Below are 24,593 nucleotides of genomic sequence, written 5' to 3' on the forward strand. Positions count from 1 at the left end.
AGCTTAACATGCTCAAAACACACTTCCTTCAGGAGGAAGTCCACCGTCCACCCCCCCATCACCATACTCAACAGCCCTGTGTCTGCTGTGGAATCCTTCAGGTTTCTGGGTTCCACTATATCCCAGGACCTGAAGAGGGAGCCCTACATTGACACCATCATCAAGAAGGCCCAGCAGAGGATGTACTATCTGCGCCAGCTTAGGAAGCTCAACCTACCTAAGGAGCTGCTGATCCACTTTTACACAGCCATCATTCAGTCTGTTCTCTGCATCTCCATCTCGGTCTGGTTTGGACCTGCCACCAAAAAGGACAGGAGCAGACTACAACGGACAGTCAGGACTGCAGAAAAGATCATTGGTGCCAACCTGCCCTCCATTCAGGACTTATACATTTCCAGAGTCAGGAAACGGGCAGGAAGCATCACTGCAGATCAATCTCACCTCGGACACAACCTGTTCCAACTTCTCCCCTCAGGTAGGCGCTACAGTGCAATGTATGCCAAAACCAACAGACACAGAAACAGTTTCTTCCCACAAACCATCACTCTGATGAACAGCTGATTTCTGACTTACAGTGTAAGGAACAATTCCTGTGCAATAACCCAGTAACTCTAATCAGCCACCTGTTTACTGGTTAGTACTTATTATTTATTCACCATTCTCCATTTCAGAGCTGCTCATACTGTTCATATTGTTATATTGTATATGCTGTATACCAATCCACCTACCTCAAGTCACAACTCCTGCACAAAATACTTCTATTTATTCCAGCATCCTTTGCACTATGCTTCATCGCACTGTGTACATGTATGCATGTATGTGTACCTGTATATCACATCCACCTCCGACATCTACATAATAATGATAATAATAATAATGTTACTCCTGCATCCTTTGCACTCTGATCACTGCACTATTTGTCAATATGTCTATATTGTTTTTGTTCATAGTGTGTATATTTGTGTTGTCTACACTGTAGCCTGTGTCTGATTTTATTTTATTATTGTGTTATTGTATTTTTGTATGAGTAAGCACATCGTGAGCAATGTACAATCCTGAGTCAAATTCCTCGTATGTGTACACATACCTGGCAATAAAGCGGATTATGATTCTGATTTGAGTGAAGAAGAATGACTTCCGGGGCCAGTTTCATCATAATGGACTCTGGGAGCCCAAACATAAAAACACTAAAGTCAGTCTCATTAGAACATAAGGGATAAAAAATAAAGACGATACCAACCACTCAAATTCAGGCATTCATCTTCAACACGTTCATGCTTATGGTCTCAAAAAAAAAGCATGACGTCATGCGAATGTTGCTGTTACCCTCGATGGCCACTAGAGAGCGGTGTGACATTAGAAACAAAATATCGAATAAACTCTGGTACCGCATAATTAGTCTCGTCGGTTGTGTCGTGTAGAATAAAGTTCATTCAAAAAATACGTAAATGTTTTCGAACTTGTTAGTTGTAAAACATACAATCATACACAATCACTCCAGGGTCAGATAGGTGACACAGGGTTAATATGGGGTGAGCTCGGGCCTTTCAACAATACAAAAATATCTAGAAGCAACATGGAGAGATAACGTCCACATATAGCAGCTGAAGCACTTATTGCCGTTGTAACGCACAGTTAACATAATGCAATATTCTCACGCGCAAAGATCCGGTAACAATTCGCGTTGCCGTGAAACCACAGGAGCCGGTGTCAACCTAACCCAGATTAGGCTACTGAAGGACGGCGCGGGGAGCCAATGACCACAGAGACACTCAATATAGTCATGCTGTATTGCAAGGGGAGGATTTAGTGCAATCCCAAGAAGAATAGTGTGGTTGCATCCGAGAAAGTGAGTGATGCTCAGACGCGATCCGCGTGAAAAAATGTCTCGTGTCATGCAATCGTGGGAAACAGAAGGTTTAATCTCGATCTGGAATTAGATATAATGGACACTGGTGACTTCAGACCGCTGTAAAAGTTGGGTTTGAAGGTAAGGACTTGCTTTTGAATGTTGTGCATGTGCTAAAAGCCTTTCTTTGCTCCAAAATACATAGATCCGTGGTAAAGTTGTACAGTAAATACTAGACTTGTGTTTAGTAACAACAAGTGGCAAACGTAGGGAGTTAAGGTTCTCGAGTTAAATGCATCATCAACCAACCATGCTTTATTGACAGTGAATGATTGCAATCATTTGTCAAAAAGATACCGTTATTTTTAAGCCATCTACTACATTATAAAACAATATTATGTCTACTTCGCTCCGGTAGCTGGTCTAAGTTAGCCCTAATAACACAACAAAGTCCCAAGATTTCTAACCATTTCGCTTATATGGTAGATGATGATTGAACTGTTATCCAGCACTGGAAATCCCGACTGGAAGCCTAATCCGCGTGCAACAGCTTTAGCACGCGAGCAAGTTCACAACCCCTTTGCATTGATCCCGATACATTTAGTGAACGTGAATATGGACGTTGTGTCCTTTAAAAAAAAAAGCACATTAGGCAAACAGCGTTGAAATTTTGCTCTTAAAAGACTGAGCTCGTTCAACATGCACGGTTAAGGAACAAAGGAATGCAGCTCGCGCTTGTAGTCACAGTCAGCATGGCAATGTATTTAAGCGATGAAAATGCACAACTGTCGTTTTAAATCTCATTATGGAGTTGTATGCGTGCTATTATTTGTTTAATGTGTGATTAAATCGTTTAACGGTGTTATGAAACTAGTGTCATGCTCTAAAATGTGACCAGAATCTGACCTATATAACAGTGTACCTGTTTGTTTTCATCTGCTGCAGTGCAAATACTAGTCAAAGGTGTGAATTGTGTCTCCTGGAATCACCTCGGAAGAAACATGAGTTTCTCTCAATGGAGGGTCTAATGATGGAGGGACGAGGGCAGGTCACCATCTGCGTGCTGTTGGCGGGGTTTATGATGATGTTCGTCTCCATAGTGATCGCTGATTCACCTGCTTCAGGTAAGTGACGTCATGGTCTGCTTCACTTGGGAAAGGTGATCAGTTTTCAGCCCGTATCTGGATGAGTTCATTGGCTAGATGACAGGAATTTGGCCTTTTGTAAGAGACACTGTTTTAAGGTGAAGTGGTTTCTTTCTTACATACAGTTTTTCTATATAACATGTTACATCAGGACACAGAATTTTCAGGGGCGACCCAACACAGGTTGTTTATCATTCAGAAGTAAACAAAAATGTCCTTCAGATCAAACACTGATATCTATTTATATATTTATTAATGGTTATTTATTAGTATGAGCATGAACTTATGAAAAACTCACCAGGCCTGTTTTATTTGGAGTGTTTGGTTTGTTAATGCCGATTGTTTCATGCACTCTACAGCCAACATTGTAAACCACAATGCTCAAAATAATTCAAATAAATGAACCTTGATGAGTATTTTGAACTTTCTCTTTCTTTTGAGTTCACTAAACTGACACCTTTTAAGTAACCTGAATTGTTTTATTGTTTTGAGGTTTATTAACTTAAATTTAACTGAAACTGGGTAGGGGATTTCTATCTCCCAGCATGCATTGCATGGCACTCCACAGAGAGTGTAAATGTTAAAATTAAGTGTTAAATAATGTGTCTTTGTGCAAGGTGAATACTTGTTAGTGTTTAATGTTTTGTCTTATTTAGAAGAGTTTCTGGTGGTTTAATTTTTGGGTTACTATTATGGTTAATAGTGGAACTTGAGCTTATGTTGAGGTCGAGGACAGGTACAATTTAAGATTGTTCTACAGTAAGTTGTTTTACTTGTTAAAGGTGCTGCAAGCAATTTCAGCTGTTCTACTTCCGCAACACTGAGCTGTTGAATTAGCCATGCCCACTCTTTCTAAAGCCCTGAACTCCAAAGATAACAAATGAGCTTTACTGAGACTGATATCGTGCAGAAACTGTTGTTTAAAACAGTGGTTCCCAGCCCTGTTCTTGGAGGCCCCCCAACACTACACAATTTGGTTTTCCCCCTAATCAAATAAATCTTTTTTAACTCATCAGCTTTTTAGTGGAGACTCAACAACCTGAATTGGGTGTGTCAGAAAAGGGAGATTTACAAAATGTGCAGTGTTGGGGGGCCTCCAGGAATGAGGTTGGGAACCATTGGCAAACAACAGCAGTAAAATAGCGCTCTCAACTGACAACTGTTATGAACAACATGGTTTAAAAATGTCAGTAAGCCTCAATAGCCGCTTTTTCACCATTGGGCTGAACGGTTCTGAGCGGTTGCAGTAGCATTTCCACTTGAGCACGGTTTGGCACAGCATGATTATAAACCATTCTTGGCCCGGATTTCTCGGCACAGTTAGCTTCCCGTACTCAACTGTGCTGGTGGAATGGCTTTAGTACGTGTTCTTGTAGTACTAGTTGTTTAGTGTGTCTTCATGATTGTATTATGATGGTTTAACTAGTATTGTAACTTACATTTATTTTTCTACATGCCTTTTTCATCAAGGAAGTAAATTACTAGCACATTAAACTCAAAATACATCAATATATTCTCACTAACTATTTTAATATAATGCCTATATAATATTTTGTCAAGAAATATCAGTTTTACTTATACCGTTCTGCATGTTCGTGTTCAGTAGCTAACACAAACCCTCAGAAAATGATAGTAAACCTGTCATCTTTTTCTCTTTACATTCCTTTTTGCAACATGGTCTGTGTGCTGTTTGTTAGCAGAGTAAAACTAGGGGAAAAAGCAGGCCTAAAAACTGGGATATGTGATCATCCTCCATAATGCACCGCATTCGCTCCACTGTTCACTCCACCTCATGCCATCGCCATAAGACAGATTTGTTGCATACCACATTGTAAAAAGAAACCTTAACCGCACTAGCTGACCCGAATCGGAACGGTATGGTTTTGCGATTAGAATGTTCAGCCCGATGGTGGAAAAGAAGCTAATAATTCGCTGCAACTACAATACTATGAGAATGCGCAAAATGATTGGCAGGTCGAAAGCGCCATTGTCAGTGGCCCGTGGACACATTTCTATTTGCTGTTTACGGAGTCTAGAGCTGTCACAGAGACCGATGAGATATCTTACGACACTTATTTCATTAAAATCTTTCAGGGAGTAGGAACATTTTTGCATACCTTTCCATGAAAAAAATCCCTTACAGCACCTTTAAGTAATCGCTATGCTAATCAAAGCATAGTGTTTCCAATTAACATGCATTCAGCATGCTAACGTTCACTGTACTTGATAGTTCTAGCTAGTACTAGCTTGTTCGGTTCCTTTTACTTGAAATATTTCAATTGAGTTTACATGATAATTTTAAGTTCAGCCAAAGAGTTGCATTTTATTTCAATGTGATGAATTCGTATGAATAGTATTATGTATGAATTAGCTTAATCAATATTTCAAGTTAAGAGCAGTTAACATGCATGTGTAGTACAAAATACAAATCTGAATGTTCTATTTAACTCTTGAGAGTTTATAAAATGTAACTGATTGTTTCAAATTTTTTGAGTTTTAAAAAAAAGTAAATAATTAAGAACACAAAAAACGTTGTGGTCAGGCCAACCTATGTTTAATCATGTTGCAAGTGGACACATGGTTTTGTTAATGGTTTAAGGATAAGACCATGTCATGCAATCTGTCCGTATTGTCTTGTACCTAATTTGGCTAGCTTTTGCCAAGTTTTTGCTTGATTGTACTCTTTGCAGACTTTGACATCAACAACAAATGATATGAAAGGCATTTTCTTCTCCCTTTTAAAATTTAATACGATTATTTATCGTTTTATCCTATGCATGGTTATGAGGTTAGTTGAAATGTATCGTTGCCATTTATAATTTTTCCCCTGCTGTCCATGACGCTATAAGAACACACCTGCGACCCAATTTTGGTTTGTAACTTTCAAAGTTTTTGAGAGTTTCTTTGAAACTCTTCAAAACAGTATATGCAATTCATCTCGCCTTTTAAGTGAAATTTATAAGCAGGTTAGTTTCTCATCTGCTCATGATTTTTCAGAATTAACATTTTATATACTTTATATTTTCCTTGCTTGTCTGCATTTCCGTGTGCAGTGGCCATCTACACTCACTGGGCACTTTATTAGATACACCTTTACATTAATTATTCATGCAACTGTCTAATCAGCCAATCATGTGGCAGCAGTGCAATGCATAAAAACATGCAGATACAGGTCAGGAGCTTCAGTTAATGTTCACATCAGCCATCCTAATGGGGAAAAATGTGGCAACCGTGGCATGACTTTTGTGGCCAACAGGCTGATTTTAGTATTTCTGTAACTGCTGAATGTGTTTCCCATTAATTACTTAGACTGTATGTGCTCATGCTCACTCACACGTGCACTGGAACCACCTGGCTGCATCGGAGACACCAAGGCATTTTTGAGGACACAACATCGTTTGAGGCTAGTAACATTAGCTAACGTTACAGTATCCACTGCTGTTATCCACTAGTCCAAACACAATTTTATCATTATCAGTGTACGACAGCAAAAAGATAATGTTACTGCAGAAGCTATCATTGATCATTAACGTTAACCTAACGTTAGCTAAGTTAGGTAATGTTAACGTTAGCTAACAACGTTAACTGTAAGTCTCCTCGCTTATGTCTACGGACTTGTCCAGCTGTTTGTCGTGAAAAACAATGTATAACGTATGTAGCGTTATATTTAGCTAGCTAATGTTAGCTAATTATATAACGTTAACGTTATTACCAGGGTCTCTGAAAACATAACTATTTTCAGCATCTGAGGTGCAAGTTGGCTTATCATGTAACGTTAAGCTATTTGTAATGTAGTTGAAGTAATCAAGTTGAAGTAACGCTACAGTTTTAACTGTTTATGATTAAATTACTACTAGAGCACAAAACTGTTTACAAGAGCACAAAGTTCTTCATAGATCTAGCCTCTTCATTTTGCTCTCAAAGTGCACCAGATTGATGCATTTAAATTTAAATGTACAAAAAGTTCATACAGAGGAGCATGCCCCCTGACCCCATAGAGGGTCCGAGGTCTACCCACCACAGTCTCACAAAATCCTGTGGGGAAACACTGAATCTCCTGGGATGTTCATGCACAACAGTCTCTAGAATTTACTCAGAATGGTGTCGGAAAAAAAAACATCCATTGTGCGGCAGTTCTGTGGACAGAAATGCCTTGTTGATAAGAGAGGTCAACAGAGAATGGCCAGACTGGTTCAAGCTGACAGAAGGGCTACTGTAACTCAGATAACCACTATTTACAATTGTCGTGAGCAAAATAACATCTCAGAATGCACAACATGTCAAACCTTGAGCGGATATGCTACAAAAACAATAAAGACCATGTCTGGCACTTTATTAAAACCATAATGTTCCTAATAAAGTGCTCAGTGAGTGTATTTACCATAGTCCATGTCAGAGACTTAAATGTATGGTTTAAGGGTAAGAACCCAAGCAGACATTACCTTTTACAGACAACTGTACTAAATGCAAACTTAAGAGCCATGGTAAAGTTACTCATTCATTTTTAAAGATGTTAAAGTTTTTGGGTGACATATTAAAGAAGATTCGCTTAGATCAGTTGCCAGAGTAAACCCAACCAACTGTTTCATCCCATTGCCCATCTATTCAAGCTGAAAATTAATATCAGGAGCTTATCATTGCGTCAAGTGCACAGTGTTAAACACTATTGAGCTGCTTAAGCAAACCTTTTTAGAACAAGGTGCAACATCTGCTTTAAGGAAATGCACCAAAAAATATTATTCAGTCATTAACTCTGTTCCAAAACTGTATTGCATTCTGTCATCCATGAAACACAAAAGCAGATGTTAGGCACAATGTTAACCTTAGTCACCATTCACTTTTATTGCATCTTTTCAATGCAATCAAAGTCAGACTCCATGGAAGAATGAGTAAGTAACTGGTTAGTAAATGATCTAATATTTTTGGGTGCATTATCCCTTTATATCATACCTCTTCAGTATTTAACATTATAAGGGTACTCCATATTGCAAAACTCCTAAGGACAGGGCTGTGTTTTCAAGACATTTAGTATTCACATCAGTCAGATCTGTGTTGTGAAAACACCATTACTGTCTTTCCAACCATACCAGTCTGTTGTGACAATTTATTCAACTCTATGAGTCATCATATTCAAAGCCTGAAAGAGTCTAGTCAGTTCTGTATCGTCTTTTTTTCCTGTTAAACCAAGACCGAATCCCTCTTCTTGTTCTCTGAGAATGCCTGACGTGAAGATTTAAAAACCTTTTCAAAGAGTGGAGTTGGATTATGATATGGATATAGGCAGTATGCATATAAATCTGATTATCCTGTAGATTTTAATGGGTTCAAGTCTTCTGATATCTTCCAATATCTTCCCCTCGGAAATATTGGTATAGTTCAAACACTGGTCACCACAGTGACTCCAGAGAGGAGAGAGCTGGATTGCATTTGCGAATAGACATTTAGTCTACATTTGCCAGATTTGAGTGAATGATGTCAGTTGATACATCTGGCACATTTGTATGTTGCAATATAATTACTAACACGAGTGCCTGCAGGATTTCATACGAGGGTAAGCACAGAAATTTGCCTTGTACAACCTTATATATAGGGGAGTCAGGGGGCATGCTCCCCTGGGAGATCTTTTTTTTTGCATAAACAACACCAAAGCGTTCAATTCTGGTGACTTTGAAATAAGCTTTTGTTTTTTTCTCGAGTATGAGTAGTGTTAGTGTTTGCTAAAGCATTTTTTCCAATAACCATTCAGAACAGACGTGTTCTCGTGCTAAAAAAGCAAAATGCACCTCAACGAATAGAGCAGAACGCAGGTATCTTGAGACACGTTTTTTATCAGTTGAAGTTCTTTTTATCGCGCCACAGCTTCTAATTCCACACTCCTATAAGAAATGCTAAAAACACAGCAGTTGTCAAAAGACATCCATCTTGCAAATGTTTACATGGAAGATGACTGAAAAACAGCTTGAGCGGATGCAAAACACGTTCAGTTTGAACAGCCCCTTGTTTACATGACACATCACTAGCTGAAGTTCTTCAAATTTACTTTTTTAGCTACTTTTTTATGAATGGGTGCACTTTTTGTACTAAGGTACCATTCACTCGCATTATAAAGCTTGGAAGAGCCAGGATATTTTTAATATAACTCTGATTGTGTTTGGCTGAAAGAAAAAAGTAATATACAACTAGGATGGCTTGAGGGTGAGTAAATTATGGGATGATTTTCATTTTTGGGTGAACTAACCCTTTATCTAGGTTTTTAAAAACTCCTGTTTACATAAAGGGAAGTAGGTGTTTGTGCCATCAAAGACTTGATTACAGTTCTTAATATTATCTGTCTGACCAAAACACTTGACACTGTTTCATGGTGTCTGTCATTGTCAAAAGAATTGATGCCAGGGCGCTAGAGAGCAGGCCATGGAGTAAGCCACGTTTTGGGAAGCTCTGCTGAATTTTATTTAAAAAACTTTATTTTTAGCGCATTACACTCTTCAAATAGGTCTAAAATAGATATCCAAAGTTAAACATTAGATAGTCTGCAACTCTGTTTCATTTTATTTTGAGCAAACTCTGTCAATGGCGAAAAATCTTCGACAATTTACCTATACGGGAAGAAACACGGCTAACAGCAAACAAGCTAGTATGACTGATGCTAAGGCTGAACTTCTTACCTCGATGAAGGAAGACATATCTGCATTACTCAGGTCAGAACTGAAAGACGTCCTTGCAAGTGAATTTGAGGCCGTTAAAAGTGAAATACAGTCTGTCAAAACTGAAGTTGTCAATAGTATCTCACTGCTTCGCTCTGACCTGGACTCGGTGAAAACTACAGTCGCTGACATGGAACACAGTCTGAACACATGTTCGGATGATGTAGCGTGTCTTCAGACTACAGTTAGCAAACTTCAAGTAGAAGTCTCAGATCCACAGAATAAGTGTCTCGATATGGAAGGGAGAATGAGGAGGTCGAATATCCGAATATTGAATGTGCCGGAGGATGCTGGGTCAGGTTCGCCATCTTTTGTCACCAAGCTGCTTAAAGAAGTGTTTGCCATGGATAAAGATGTGATGGTAGACAGATCGCACCGAACTCCTCAACTGGAGAAAGCTAAGGGGAAGCCTCGAGCCATTATCGCGAAGCTACACTATCATCAGGACTGCGTGGAGGTGCTACGCCGTGCGAGGCAAGCGGGTGGCGCTTTGAAATACGGAGAACTGTCCATCTCAATATTTCCAGATTATCCCCCCGCCATGGCACGCGCAAGATCTGCATTTAACGAAGTTAAACAACTACTGAAAGACCGGTCAGATGTTCGCTATGGAGTCATTCACCCGGCGAAGTTTCGTATCACTTACAACAGGATTAGGAAGGACTTTCTTGATCCGAAACAAGCACTGTTATACGTCCAGTCGAACATCGTCGATGGAGGGAGACCCACCTCTAATGATGACTGAGAATTAGCAGAATAAAGGCCTAGCGTGGTACACGTCATTGTATACCTGTATATTGATGTTCTGGTGAGTGAAAGTAGCCATTGAATAACGATTACAAGCAGCTTTTAACTTTTATTTCTATTTGATTTTTCTTTTTTTTTTCCAAGAATGCAGGCTATCAGCTTCTGAAGGGACAATACTGTGTTACCTATAATGTTATAAAGAAGCGCTATCTTAATTTTGTTTAAACTGTTAGCAGAGCAACCTGTTGGAACTGGAGTTCCCCAATACAAGCACTAATGTGCGGATACCACTGTAAGGGGTTTAGGGTTCACCTTGTTCTGATAATAGGTGATTTGGGGTGGGAGGTAATCACACTAGGGTTCTCTTTAAAGGTTTTGTTTTGTTTTTTGGAGGATATATTCTTGATATGTTTATTAAAGCTAGAGTCCATTAATAATTTTGAACAAAATAGAAAATGGTTAATGCAAAGATGTTGACAGGAGATATAGGATGCCCTGTAAATTTTATGAGCTGGAATGTTAAATCTTTAAATCATCCTGTGAAACGTAAAAAAGTATTATCACATCTTAACCAATTTAATGTGGGAATAGCATTTTTCCAGGAAACGCATTTGCGAACATCTGATCATTCTAGACTAAGGGGAGGGTGGATAGGCCAACTATATCACTCTGATTTTCATAGTAAATCTAGGGGTGCAGCCATCTTAATCCATAAGAACATTCCATTTACAATGTCGAAAGTAGAGGCAGATAGATCTGGCAGATATGTTATAGTCACAGGTAGATTATATGAAACTCCAGTTATTCTAGCTAATGTATATGCACACACTTGGGATGACCATGCTTTTTTCTCCAATTTCTTTTCCTGTCTACCAGATATAGACACACATTACCTTATTTTGGCAGGAGATATGAATTGTGCTCTTTCCAGTTTGGATCGTAGCTCTCTTAGAGTCATATCTCCAACCAAGTCTGCCCAGAGTATTGAACTATTTCTCCGCTCGTACGGAGTTACAGATGTTTGGCGTTTCAACAATCCCACCTCTAGGTGCTATTCTTTCTTTTCACACGTTCATAAGACATATTCATGAATAGACTATTTTTTCATCGATAACCGCTTCCTTCCTATTGTCAGTAAATGTGAATATAATGCTATAGTTATCTCGGACCACGCTCCAATGTTGATGACACTACAGATACCTGTCTCACAAGTCACATACCGCCCATGGCGCCTAAATAGTTTATGGCTTGCAGATGAATGTTTTGTTCAATTTATCTCATTCTCAACAATATGGGAATCCATGAAAGCGTATTTAAGGGGACAAATGATCTCATATTGTGCCCAAAAGAAAAAGAGAGAAATGGCACGGCTCAAGACACTAACTGATGATATATTACATATAGACACAACACTTGCGCAAGCCCCATCATCAGATTTATATAAGCAAAGATTGATACTACAGACAGAATTCAATCTCCTTTCAACCAAACATATATCAAACCTCCTCAATAGGACACAGCACAGAACTTATGAACATGGAGAGAAGATAGGCAGAATCCTTGCACACCAACTGCTTGGAAAGCTGCAGCTCAGTCTATATCTGAAATAACAGATGAGTTATGCACCAAACATATAAATCACTCTAAAATTAACCAGATATTTCATCAGTTTTATTCAAAACTATACACTTCAGAGTCACATAAAGATGAATACCTGTTCAAGTCTTTTTTTGATAATTTAGAAATCCCTTAGTAGGTGACCGAATGGCTTCTGAACTGGAAAGAGCATTCACAAAGGAAGAATTTCATTCTGCTGTTAAATCTATGCAAAATGGTAAATGCCCAGGACCAGATGGATTTCCTAGTGAATTCTTTAAAAAATTCAGCTAGAGAATTAGCCCCTCTGTTGCTCTCTACATATAAAGAATCATTTACATCTAGCTCACTCCCTCCTACTATGCGTCAGGCTGTTATATCCCTTATTCTTAAAAAAGAGAAAAACCCAGTAGAATGCGGCTCATATCGTCCCATTTCTCTGTTAAATGTTGACAGTAAAATACTTGCTAAAATGCTAGCCCTACGACTGGAAAAAGTACTTCCTTCATTGATCTCAGATGATCAGACAGGATTTATTAAACATAGTCAAATATCTTCTAATATACGTAGATTACTTAATGTTCTTTATGATCCCACTCCACCCAAGGGCAAAGAGGTATTAATATCCCTAGATGCAGAAAAAGCCTTTGATAGGGTGGAGTGGGATTACCTATTTTATACATTGAAATGCTTTGGTTTTGGACAAAAATTTATACATTGGATTGAGACACTTTATTCTCTACCTATGGCAGCTGTTCGGACTAATAACAACTTGTCGGTTTTTTTATCTACAGCGTGGAACTAGACAGGGCTGTCCCTTGTCACCCCTTCTATTCAGCCCTAACAATAGAACCACTAGCTATAGCACTGCGTAACAGGCTGATATTAAGGGCATAATGAGAGGAGGGGCTGAGCATAAAGTGTCGTTATATGCTGATGACATGTTGGTATATATGACTGACCCTGTGACCTGTTTGCCAAAGATGTTTGATTTGTTAAATTCCTTTGGCAAGATATCAGGATATAAAATCAATGTGCAGAAAAGTGAGCTTATGTGTATAGACCCTAATTATCAGCTTACTACAATTCAGTCCCTGCAAGTTAAATTATGCACTAACAAATTTAAATATTTAGGTATTTGGATAACCCGTAAGTTTAAAGATCTTTATGAAGCCAATTTCCCTCCACTTTTAAATTGTTTAAAAAAAGACTTAGATCACTGGAATCTCCTTCCCTTGTCGCTAGGGGGGAGAATAAATGTTATCAAAATGAATATTATGCCCCGATTTTTGTTTCTTTTCCAGTGTATCCCCATCTTCTTAACAAAATCTTTTTTCATAAATATAGATAAACTTTTGTCCGGTTTTTATTTGGAATGGCAAAAACCAGCGTATACGTAGGGAAATTCTGCAACGTCACCGATTACATGGTGGGCTTTCCCTACCCAATTTTCAGTACTACTATTGGTCTGCCAACATTAAAAACATAATGCACTGGATTCATTTTTCTAGAGTTGAAGACCCAGGTCCCAAGTGGCTAGAGCTTGAACGTGCATCCTGCACACAAACATCTTTACATGCACTAGCCTGCTCTAAAATACCCTTTCCAGAATCCATATCAACATACTGCATAAATCCAGTGGTGAGGCACTCCCTCAAGATATGGATGCAGTTCAGACGGGCTTTTTCTCTAACTGAGATGTCCATGGATGCCCCTTTGGTGGCAAACAACATGTTTGCTCCCTCCATCACTGATGATGCTTTTAAAACATGGACTGAAAGGGGATTGAAAACAGTCAAAGACGTATATATGGGTGGCACCTTTGCAAGTTTTGAACATTTAAGAACACATTTTGACATTCCTAATTCACATTTTTTTAGATATTTACAACTTCGCAGTTTTGTTTCCGCAAATGTTCCATCTTTTCCTTTGATATCACCAGATTCCCTTTTAGACAAAATACTTAAGATGCCCCTTTGGCCTGGGGAGATTGTCGGTAGGTTATACTCTATACTCAGCATGGATAATTTGAAACCATTAACAACATTAAAACATCAGTGGGAGGAAGAACTGGATACAGAGATATCAGATGAGCTATGGCAGGCCGTTCTCAATAACATACACTCATCTTCTATCTGCCTACGACACATCATTATCCAGTTTAAAGTTACTCATCGTTTACATTGGTCAAAAGCAAAGTTGGCTAGAATTGCACCAGATATTGACCCAGAGTGTGATCGGTGTAATATAGAGCCAGGCACTTTGTCACATATGTTCTGGAGCTGTCCCAAACTGTTTGAGTTTTGGGAGTTGATTTTTGCTTTTCTTTCTAGAGTATTGCATACTCATATTGACCCGTCACCGATCATTGCCATCTTTGGAGTAGTACCACAAGAACTTGGTATAGGCAAATGGGATAAAACAGTGATAGCATTTGTAACTCTTGGCCAGACGCATTATTTTTATTGAAATGGAAGGACAAGTCTCCACCTGTATTTAAACATTGGATTAACGATGTTATGCACTATTTAACACTTGAGCAAATTCGTTATAATTTGCAGGGTAATAACATTAAATTCAGTAATATCTGGCAACCTGTTCTTACATTAATTGAACAAATGGACTCTAATGACATTGTATGATGTTTTATTTTTTATTTTTTTTGCCTTTACACCAGTGGTGCGATGTGGGTGGGTGGGTTCAGGGTTGCTAAGTGTTTGTTGTTTGTTGTATGTTAAAATACAATAAAAAGCCTTTGATAAAAAAAAAAAAAAGAAAGAATTGATGCCAAAAGTCTGATGCAGATTAAAAAAAGGATCTCAATTCTCTGATTTCATTTAAAATATACATTGTTTTTTGCAGCTTTTTCTTTTGCAATACTGATTTTTTTTGCAAATATATAAGGCATCATATTGACTCCATAGCATACAGCTGTTTTAGTCTGACTGCATGCAATGTGAAATTACTCTGCATGCTTCATCTTGGTGCTGTGATTTAGGTCAGACAGTTTTTATATTACCTGAAAATAATAGGAGAGTCTAGTCATAATTAACATCAAAGGCATTAAACAGGTCTATAAAGAAGAGCTGAGACACATATTCAACTATATTAAAAGGCAGTGTAGAATAGACTGGGGGCGATGGGTGGAGTATTCAAAGCCTCGTCCACCTCTTAAAGGGAAAAGTCAGTAAGGCATATGTGTGGACATTTGTGTGTGTTTATACATGCTTTAATTTTTTTGGTCTCCGCCAAAGGCCCAGCCCTCTCACCAGGACCCATCTACATCACAGTATGATCACATTGATGGCTTGCCTTAACATAGTTTTATATCACATGAGCCTATATCGCTTAAGGTTTTAACTGCTGGTCTTGTCTGTGTTATGATGTGAATGTGCAGTATTTCTCATTGTAAGCAAGGTGTTTGTGACCTGATTGAGCAGAGCATTGGTGATGCAACCAAGAATGCAAATGTGTCTCATAGCAGTGTGAAAATTTGGGTTACACCTTGTTCTTATGACTATTTATTTACTTAACTACTTAGTTATTTTAACAAAAACATACTTGCTGTATACTGTAATTAGACCAATTTTTGTGTATCATCTTGTAATTATGTGTGAGTGGTGCTTGTCCGTGCAAATCTCACTGCCAAAATGCTAGGCTTTCTTGGTGTTTCTTGGTGGTTGCTTACATTGGCCCAAGTGAAAAAAGCCCACCAACATCTGTCTATGATATTCTGATCCTTAGATATTGGTCAGGTCCCTCCTTCAAATTTCATTTGACTGTTTAATCATCCAACAGGCGAAAATCATGTGTTGCATTACCTTGAAAAAAATATTAATAAAATAATAAAATGGGCTGGTTTGAGTATTTCTGTATTCACTAACAACTTTCTCTAGAATCTATTCCCAATGGTGCCAAAAACAAAAAACATCCAATGAGTGGCAGTTCTGTGGAAGGAAATCCCTTGTTGATGAGAGAGGTCAACAGAGAATGGCAGACTGGTTTGAATTGACAAAGTCTACGGTAACTCAGATAACCACTCTATACAGTTGTGGTGAGAAATAGGTTGGCACTGTTTGGCAGCAAGAGGTGGACCTACACAATATTAGGCAGGTTGTTTTAATGTTTTGTCTGATTGGTGTATGTAATAAGCCACTGAAGCTGTCCAAGTCAGTGCTTCCCTATAGGGCAATGTAGATAAAATGTATTCTTTTTGCACATGGTTTTGAAAGAAACCATGTGTCATTTTGTCACCAATGGCATCCGGTAAGTGATGTTCACATGACCCCGATCGGATGCATTTCAGAGGGATAAACTGACTCTATGCACAGTATTTCAGTATGGCGTCTAACAGATATTCAACAAATAAATAAGCTAAATAAATATTACATCTCATTGCAAGACTCAAATACAAAGCAGCATGAAACCTTAATGCAGAATGATGTGCTTCGATGTAACCGGAGTGTGTATGAGCGATCCTCGCAACGCATTCAAAAGCACAGGCATCCAGTTCATAACATCAAGCAGTTAATTTTTTTTTTACTGCAACTTTTTATTTAAGCAGTGTCAGACAGAATCAGCACAATCATTTAATCTCTCCACGTCACTTCATAATACGCTAGCATTACTCACAGCAGAGAATTTAAAGTCTGATAGTGATTGGATATTAAATGTATCGATGCAATGCTTTGATATCTGAAAAAGACTAAACCTAAAGCATTAGAGATTAAACTTCTTGCAGATAGTTTTACCATGCTGACTTTTATACACTGTTAAGTACAGCAAGTCATCATCATGCAAAAGGAAGCAGTCTCAACATTTTTCAAAAATTCTACTCTTCTGTTCCATTGAAGAAAGTCAAACAAGTTTGGAATGATACAGTATGAGGTGAGTAAATGACAGAATTCTAATTTCTGGATGAACGTTTCCTTTAATGTCCCTGTAAATGAAAAGCTGTCTCTCAAAATCTACACATGGTGTCAGAGCTTTCAGTAGAACGTTGTTGAGTTCTTGTCATTGCGTGCGGCTCGGCACAAAACTTCTGGCTTATTACAAGTGTTGCCTCTTACAAGTGAAATCTGATCTGTTTGGGATGACATTCATTATTCATGTACTCTGGGGCTGGGTATGGAGATCAATACAGCAGGCCCATCAAAATCCACAGGAGCTGGATACTGAGACCGAATGATGTACAAGGAAACAAAGTCCCATTGTGGAACTGTTGGATCTGGGACTGTTGGATCACGGCCCATTCAATGGCCAACCCTTGCATTGAGTTTTTGTAAAGATACTGGTTTGTCTTTTACTGTGGGGGATCAACTTGGTCAAGGTCAGGACAGTGGGAGCAACATGATCACATGGGAAGTCAGCATGTTGTTTACGAGAGTTACGGTACCCTACGATCGGTCACGTTATGCCCACTCACCGACAAGGGGTCCTCCTATCAGTCATTTTTGCATCATCTCCAGCATGTTTAACTTTCCCATGGTGCAGCTGGAAGCACATTGCATCAGCAACGTGGGAGACCCAGGTTCGGATGCTGTGTTGAAACCAGGAAGTAATCGCATTCGCATAATCAGTGACAAGCACGATTCAGAGGTTTCTTGTGTCACAATTCTTGTGTTTTTCCATCTAACATAAAATTTTTACTCCACTAATTGTTAGGTTTTTTGGAGTTTGGGTTGGAGGGTTCAGTTGATAAAATATGCATGTGGAGCAGGACGTGGTTTTGTGTCTGTCACTGGGGAGAGAGGAAGCGGTAAGAGCCATCACCTGATGATTATTGATACTAAACACCTGTGTCTCATTTCAGTGACTGCTGAGACGGGCTTGAAAAGTCCGACGAAGTGCCAGAAAGGCAGAGAGAGTGCGGACCAGACACACCCTGAAGCTGTAAGCTGCAGAGTGTATATTTAGTACTTTAAGTTCGTTCTGACTGTTATCACTGAAGCTGTGTCTGCAAAGGGAAAAGACCTTAGTAGAATCTCAATTGTCTCCATGTCTGAGACTGTCAATCCATGCATCTTATCATGTGGCTTGTTGAGCACTTTACCACAGAGACATGGTGCATGTGGAGGCTCACACAATTCTCCGTGGCATCCATGCACAACTCTCCACCCACCCCACCGAGAGTAAGAACCACATTATAGTGACCACAAGGAGGTTAACCCAAGTTGACTCTTCCCTCCCTAGCAACCGGGCCAATTTGGTTGCTTAGGAGACCTGTTTGGAGTCACTCAGCATTCCCTGGATTCGAATTTGCGACTCCAGGTTTGATAGTCAGCGTCTTTACTCAATGAGCTACCCAGGCCCTATGTGGAGGATTTTTGGATGATAACTCTTTGAAGTAGTTTAAGTAGTTTTTTTTTCAAATTGTAATGGTCATTTTTCACGTTATTAATGTCCTGACTATACATTGTGATCAGTTGAATGCCACTTTGGTGAATAAAAGTACCAATTTCTTTCCATAAGAGCAAAATCTGTACATTATTTGGCCGCCAGAGTAGCTCACACGTGCTCATTTGCATAACAACACTTAACACTTTTGCCCACTGTTGGCAGTGTTTTGAATTTCGTGTGACCACAGACCAATATTAGCTAAAGAAAAGTCAAACTACTGTTCCCGATTTCACCGTGATATCAGTCTTGGAAAAGAGAGGTGCTTTATGAATTTGTAGTCACAGTATGTAGTAAAATGTACAAATAATAGACTTGTTCAACAAGGCATTCTGATGATCACATACAAAGCAAACCTAACACCTTGTCCTTATTACGCATGAAGCACAAAGAGTTTCCTGGAGTTTTCAGACTTTCTGAAGTAATGTTTCGCTCCTGACTGAAAGCAAAATAAAACAGCATGAAGCAAAAATCACAGCCAATCCAAATATTTTGATGGTTTAAAGTCATATAGTGTTGTTGTTGTTGTTGTTGTTGTTGGTCAAATACTTTCTCTTATCCAAGGATAAGGAATCAATTTTGAAGGTTGATTATCTTCCCGAAAAGTGTAAACACTGTTGCTTTGTGGTGCTATCAAAATATGATAAAATATTACTTGTTTGAGCATTCAAGTTGTGGTTCAGGTGGTAGAGCTTTTGCTGTGAAACATGCGAGAACTAATGCCTAATGGCATCATTGACGTCAAACTATTTCAAATTTGGTCAAGAGCAAATTAGGTTTGAGACTAGCCTGATGTGCATTTAAAAAAACAAACAATGTAACCCATAGTCAAATAACTGTTCTTCCACTTTTGTTTTGTAGAGTAGTCACTTGGCACGACGCTCGAGGATAAGAGGGCCCCATTTTAGTTTTTAGTCAATAGAATTGAGTGGATGGAGGCCTGTGAGTCTGAGATAGTGCCCGGCTTGTGTCAGAGACGTCGCACTAAAGCAAGCAGACTTTTTAAACCTACCCATTTGACCATGACATCCACTAGAGATCTATAATACTGATATTTCAATCATCTATCATCTTTGTTTTGAGTGCAGAGTTTAGTCTTTTTTTTCTCTCTTATTAATAACGAATACAGACATCTTTGATACAGAAATCAAATTCTGATTTCAGTTACTCCATAAACAGGCTGCATGTATGGTCCTGTGACTGACTTTTTCAATCTTTTGTGAACTGAATTTGAGGTAGCTGTGAAAGCTTGACAGAAGGTTGACATGGATGCCCATATTGGATTGGGGAATTATGGGGAATTCATTCACCAAGCTCACAAAAAAAAATGTAATAAAAGAAATCATATATATGTCAGAATTCTTTGGGTAAAGTCATCAAAATTGTTGGCACTAGTTTATACAATTGAAAAATCTTGCTATGTGGTCAATACTTGACATTTTGCAATCAAATATCATAAAAAGATTATCCTCCACATCCCACAAGAAATAAACATCTCAAAAGATATCTTTTTTTAATATATCAATTGTTTCTCCTATACAGGTATGAGATCAAATGGAGACTTTTGCTTAAATCTTTTGCTTCCCCAGTAATCTCGTATGACTCTCCTATAGAGTTTCAGAAGAATCTAAACAATCTCAAACTGTGCTCAGATCTGTCAGTCAGAGACTTCATTATGAATTTATAAATCTCTCATCAAATTCTTCCCAGACCAAATAATCTGATCTATCCTGTCCCCATTACTTTTATAGCTCTATACTGTATGTAAATAATAAAAATGTTCTGATGCATCGCGATCTTCGTATGAATGTTTCTTAAATCCCAAGATCGATCTTATACTTTATGCAGCAACCCTCTACAGTGAGTAAATCACTTGCTATGCAACAAAAAAATGTCTTGGATTTGCCACCGACTGGTAAATGTTCAGATTTCACTCACCAGTGATTAAATATTATAGTGTCGAAGAACTTCATCAACGAGATCTTTCAGTGCGTATTGAAAGTAAAAGATTGGTTTGACTTGTTCCTTGTAATGTGTGTACAAATACAAGATCCATACAATCCATTTGTCATCGAATAATGTCTCTTTTAATACCATTTCTGTACTTTACAATCAGTTGTTGATTTAAAAAAAAAAAAAGGAATATTTATTTCTAACCACACATAGCATGAATGAGGAACAGTAACTGTATGCTGCCTCTCTTCAAAGTCCTTTTCAATCAAGTCAATACTCTCGACAGCCATCTTGGGAATGTTCCCAAGCAGCTATTATCTGTTAATACAAGCCATATACAGTACAGCTCCTATCTACTTGAATGGGGTATGAGTATCTCCATTTCCATCTCAATCTAAATTTCATCCTCAAAATGTGTCAAATCAAATGTATCTAAATTTCAATCAAATGAAAATTGAACAGTGCCATTTCAACAACATCAAAACACCTTTGATCTTGTTTTATGTCAAATAAAGTGCTGCAGAGCATCACATTTTAAATGAAAACATTGAAAACCTCTATTCAAGTACAACAGCACTCTTGCTTGTGAGATATAGGTTCAATATAAAAATAATAATAACATAAAATTCATTTTACTAAACACTAGAAATATATTTCTGTTATATCTTAAAACTGCACTATGTAACTTTGTGCTCTCTAGTGACATCTTTGTTTGAAACTTAAAATTGCAGGCAATTTGCGGAAGAACACTTTACGTGAATTGTGTTTCAGCACTGCTCTTCTGGTTGATGAATCTCATGATTTGAGCTTCGCCTGTGTGTGATCATGACTTGGAGATATTTAGAGCCGGAATCATAACGTCCTATTTTCATGTTGATATTATGTTATACAATTAAACATTTAAAACTGAAATATTACTTGCTTTGTTAAAGATAAACAACACTTTATCCACATATTTTGAATTCATGAATTTTACACTTCTCTGACACTACACTCAAAGCACTTTTACATAGAGAACAGGTGACTCAGTCTTCTCAATCTCCAGTTACAGTATATTTTAATATGATTATTCAAGTGTTTGTGTTTTATCTACTAGTAATGTTTGGTTTGTACTACACTTTACATTTTAAGAGGTGATACTCGTGATATGGCTGATACGAGTTCAATAGAAGACTTTATTATTGTTATATTATTTTGTACTGTTGATAATGTTAGTGAACATAATACTACAATAGTATGTTTATGAATGTACACAATAAGACAAACTAAAATAAGGATTCAATAGTGATGCAGATAAAATATACTTGAAATAATAACATTAAAATTATATGCTTAAATATGCAATATAACAGTTGCAAGAAGTCAATTTCAGAAGTCATATGTAGTAGTAAATATGTCACAGCAACTTCCCCCAATAACGTAGATGCATCACGATTGGTTAACACACGAGTATTATTTAATTCATACAAGCAATATTAGCTTCAACAACCCAACCAGACAACATATCCAAGCAATATAGCTGGTAAACAATTTCACCAAATGGATAACAGATAAACATCCATCCAGACTGTTGCGATGCTGTCTGGAACTGTGTGAGTGTGACTGAACTGAACATAGTTTTTTTTTAACGGCCACTCTCAAACTAAAACAGTGCACTACTGCCATCTATTTTTCCATGGGGACGAGACCGCTGGTTCTTCTTCCCCATTTTCACGGACATGACATATTGACACAAGAATGTATGTCATATACCAGCGATTTCGGGCCAAATCGGACCCAACAGCTCAAAATACAAATAATTTCTTTAGGCTTACCGTAGTGAATGAGGGTATGTTAAGAACGTTGATTTGAACACTAGCTGTTTATGTACTCAATCAATAATGGCAATTAAAAAAATCTTACATATGAATCTAACTTTTAATTTTGACTTGAATTGGTAGTTTCACTATTCCCGGCTTGTATAGCTAATGTGTATGCACATTCTGGAGTTTATTGACAATTTATGTATTTATCTAAAAGGTGATTGGCTCTTTTACCTATAAGGCGGGACTTTGTTTTCTACATCAGCCATATTGGGCGTTCCAATTTCTCCCATTAATTTTAATACAAGTACTCTGTCTCAGGCTAAACAGTCTTTGCTCTCTTGTTAATATGCACTCACTGGCTGTTGCGAGTAGTCTTAAAGAGACAGTACCGATTTAACACATGTTCTACTTACCAATAGAAATATTTGTAAATAGTACAAACTATGCATGTAAACAATAAACATGTAATATAATATATGCAATTTCAAGACATAAATTGATGGAATAAACTGAATTTGAACCTTTTTAAAAGCTAAAATGTGACAACATGATGAAAAACTAGAAGGGTTGCCTAGAAGATTAGAAGGTCTCTTTATATATAAGAGCATTAACTGAGAGGGAATTTTATATCATTGGTAAGCAAATTGGGCGAAATATGAATCAATATCGAATCGGTATCAAATCAAATTGAGATCTTATGAATCAGAATCAACAAAAATCTGGAAATCTTTATCAATATCCAGCCATAATAATGTGTCTTTTTATTTATTCTAAGGAATTTAAGGAGAAACATCTGAGACAGTCCTCAAATAATAATATGAAATAACCAATAAAATGTTCCTCTGGGCTTTCATAATCATTTGCCATGTGTTTTATTGCTCTTAAGAAAAGATCACGCCTGATGACGTTTTTCTGTGGAGGTCCTTCACGGAGTCCTCTCTTCATGAGTCTGTTTTGTTTTGTTGCTAAAAGGTCCAGAAGTTTATACTGCAAGTTGAGTCCAGGCCCGAGTATGAAGCCTGAAGTGAGACAGTCTTAAGGGCCTCTCAGGTTACAGGCCTGGCCTGGCCTTCCTGTCTTCTGAAGATGGGGGGGGGACGTGCAGGGAACTTGAGTGTTCTCCAGTGAATTGCACAATACTCCAGTTATGGAAAAGTCTGCTACTCTAGAGACCATCGCAATGTTAGGATTTAAAGTTTGTCACCACCTGCCACATTACATCCCTTACCCTTTATCAGTCACTCTGTTTTTCTCTCTTTCTGACACATTTGGGGTGTTCCTGCACAAGGTTTGCACTCATTTTTGCAGTTAGGCGTTTTGTTTTAAAGGGATAGCTCACCCAAAAATGAAAATGTACATGTTGTTCCAAGCCCATATGACACTTTCTTCCATGGAACACAAACAATGTTAAGTATTATGCTACACAATGATATTTACTGTGTGTATCTTTTTTTTCCCCCATACAATAAAAGTGAATGATGATTGAGGCTGTCTTAACATCTCTTTATGACTGTTCAATGGAAGAAAGTCATACAGGTTTGGAACTACATGAGTATCAGTAAATGATGACAGAATGTTTATTTTTGGGTCACCTATCCAGCACAGCATGTTTGCGCATAGCATCTTGGTGATAAAAAAAAATGTGTCTCAGTTACTAATCACCTGCAATCCAGTTTAAACAGGCACTAAATATGTCGAAATAGCTGTTTTTTGCTGTGCCTTGTCTAGCACCACATTTTTGGTGTGTTTGCACAATTAACTGATTTAGATAATTCCTTTAGTGAATTGGGTACTAAAACAACACAGACAGGGCGTACTAATAAACAATGCTATCAGTGAGCTCAATTTGTTCATAATGAATTCCCCCAGAGTGTTTATGGTGACCATGAGCAGACATGACCTCAGTCAGATCAATGGAAACAAGCAGAGAAACACTGTTTGGTCTGACATGACTCAGCTCTGCTGTGTGCCATGTTAGGTAACATGTTCCAGCCTGGTTTTACTCGAAACACAGTCAGGCTCTGAAGCCAAACCAACATCACCAGATATTAGCCTGTAAAAATCAGGTGAATTTGGTGATTCTTAGCAATTTGTATTTTTTGGTGCATTATTTGAAAAGTTGTCATGTGTTTTATAATATCAAGAGTGTTCGTGATATGAGGGAAGCCACTTGTGTGCTGTGTTTACCCTGTTCTCATATCCTTATTTTCAGTCTGCAGTAGTTCAGTCTGTGGCCGTACATGGGAAGTTTTATTCATCCTGAGCACTTAGCCACTGATAAGACAAACAACAGATCTCTGCTTAGTTTCAGACGTGCCATTCCATCCCTCACGCTGTTTTTCGCTAGCACAAAAGAATGCTAGCTGTGCTTTGTTGACACAAACTTTGATATTCTGTT

At 38.0% G+C, this 24,593-nt stretch overlaps 1 protein-coding gene across 1 annotated transcript in view; it reads left to right on the forward strand.

Moving 5' to 3' along the window:
* Positions 1-1,843: 1,843 nt before the first annotated feature.
* The window catches only part of si:ch211-1e14.1 (UPF0606 protein KIAA1549), a 70,848-nt gene continuing 48,098 nt past the window's right edge, over positions 1,844-24,593 (forward strand). Inside the window, 2 exon segments of the mRNA XM_052152784.1 lie at positions 1,844-1,990; positions 2,795-2,973. Of these exon segments, the coding sequence (XP_052008744.1) occupies positions 2,865-2,973 (109 nt within the window). The 5' untranslated portion in view covers positions 1,844-1,990; positions 2,795-2,864.

Source organism: Xyrauchen texanus, chromosome 21 (assembly GCF_025860055.1).
Source record: "Xyrauchen texanus isolate HMW12.3.18 chromosome 21, RBS_HiC_50CHRs, whole genome shotgun sequence".
In the NCBI taxonomy this organism is placed as follows: Eukaryota; Metazoa; Chordata; class Actinopteri; order Cypriniformes; family Catostomidae; genus Xyrauchen; species Xyrauchen texanus.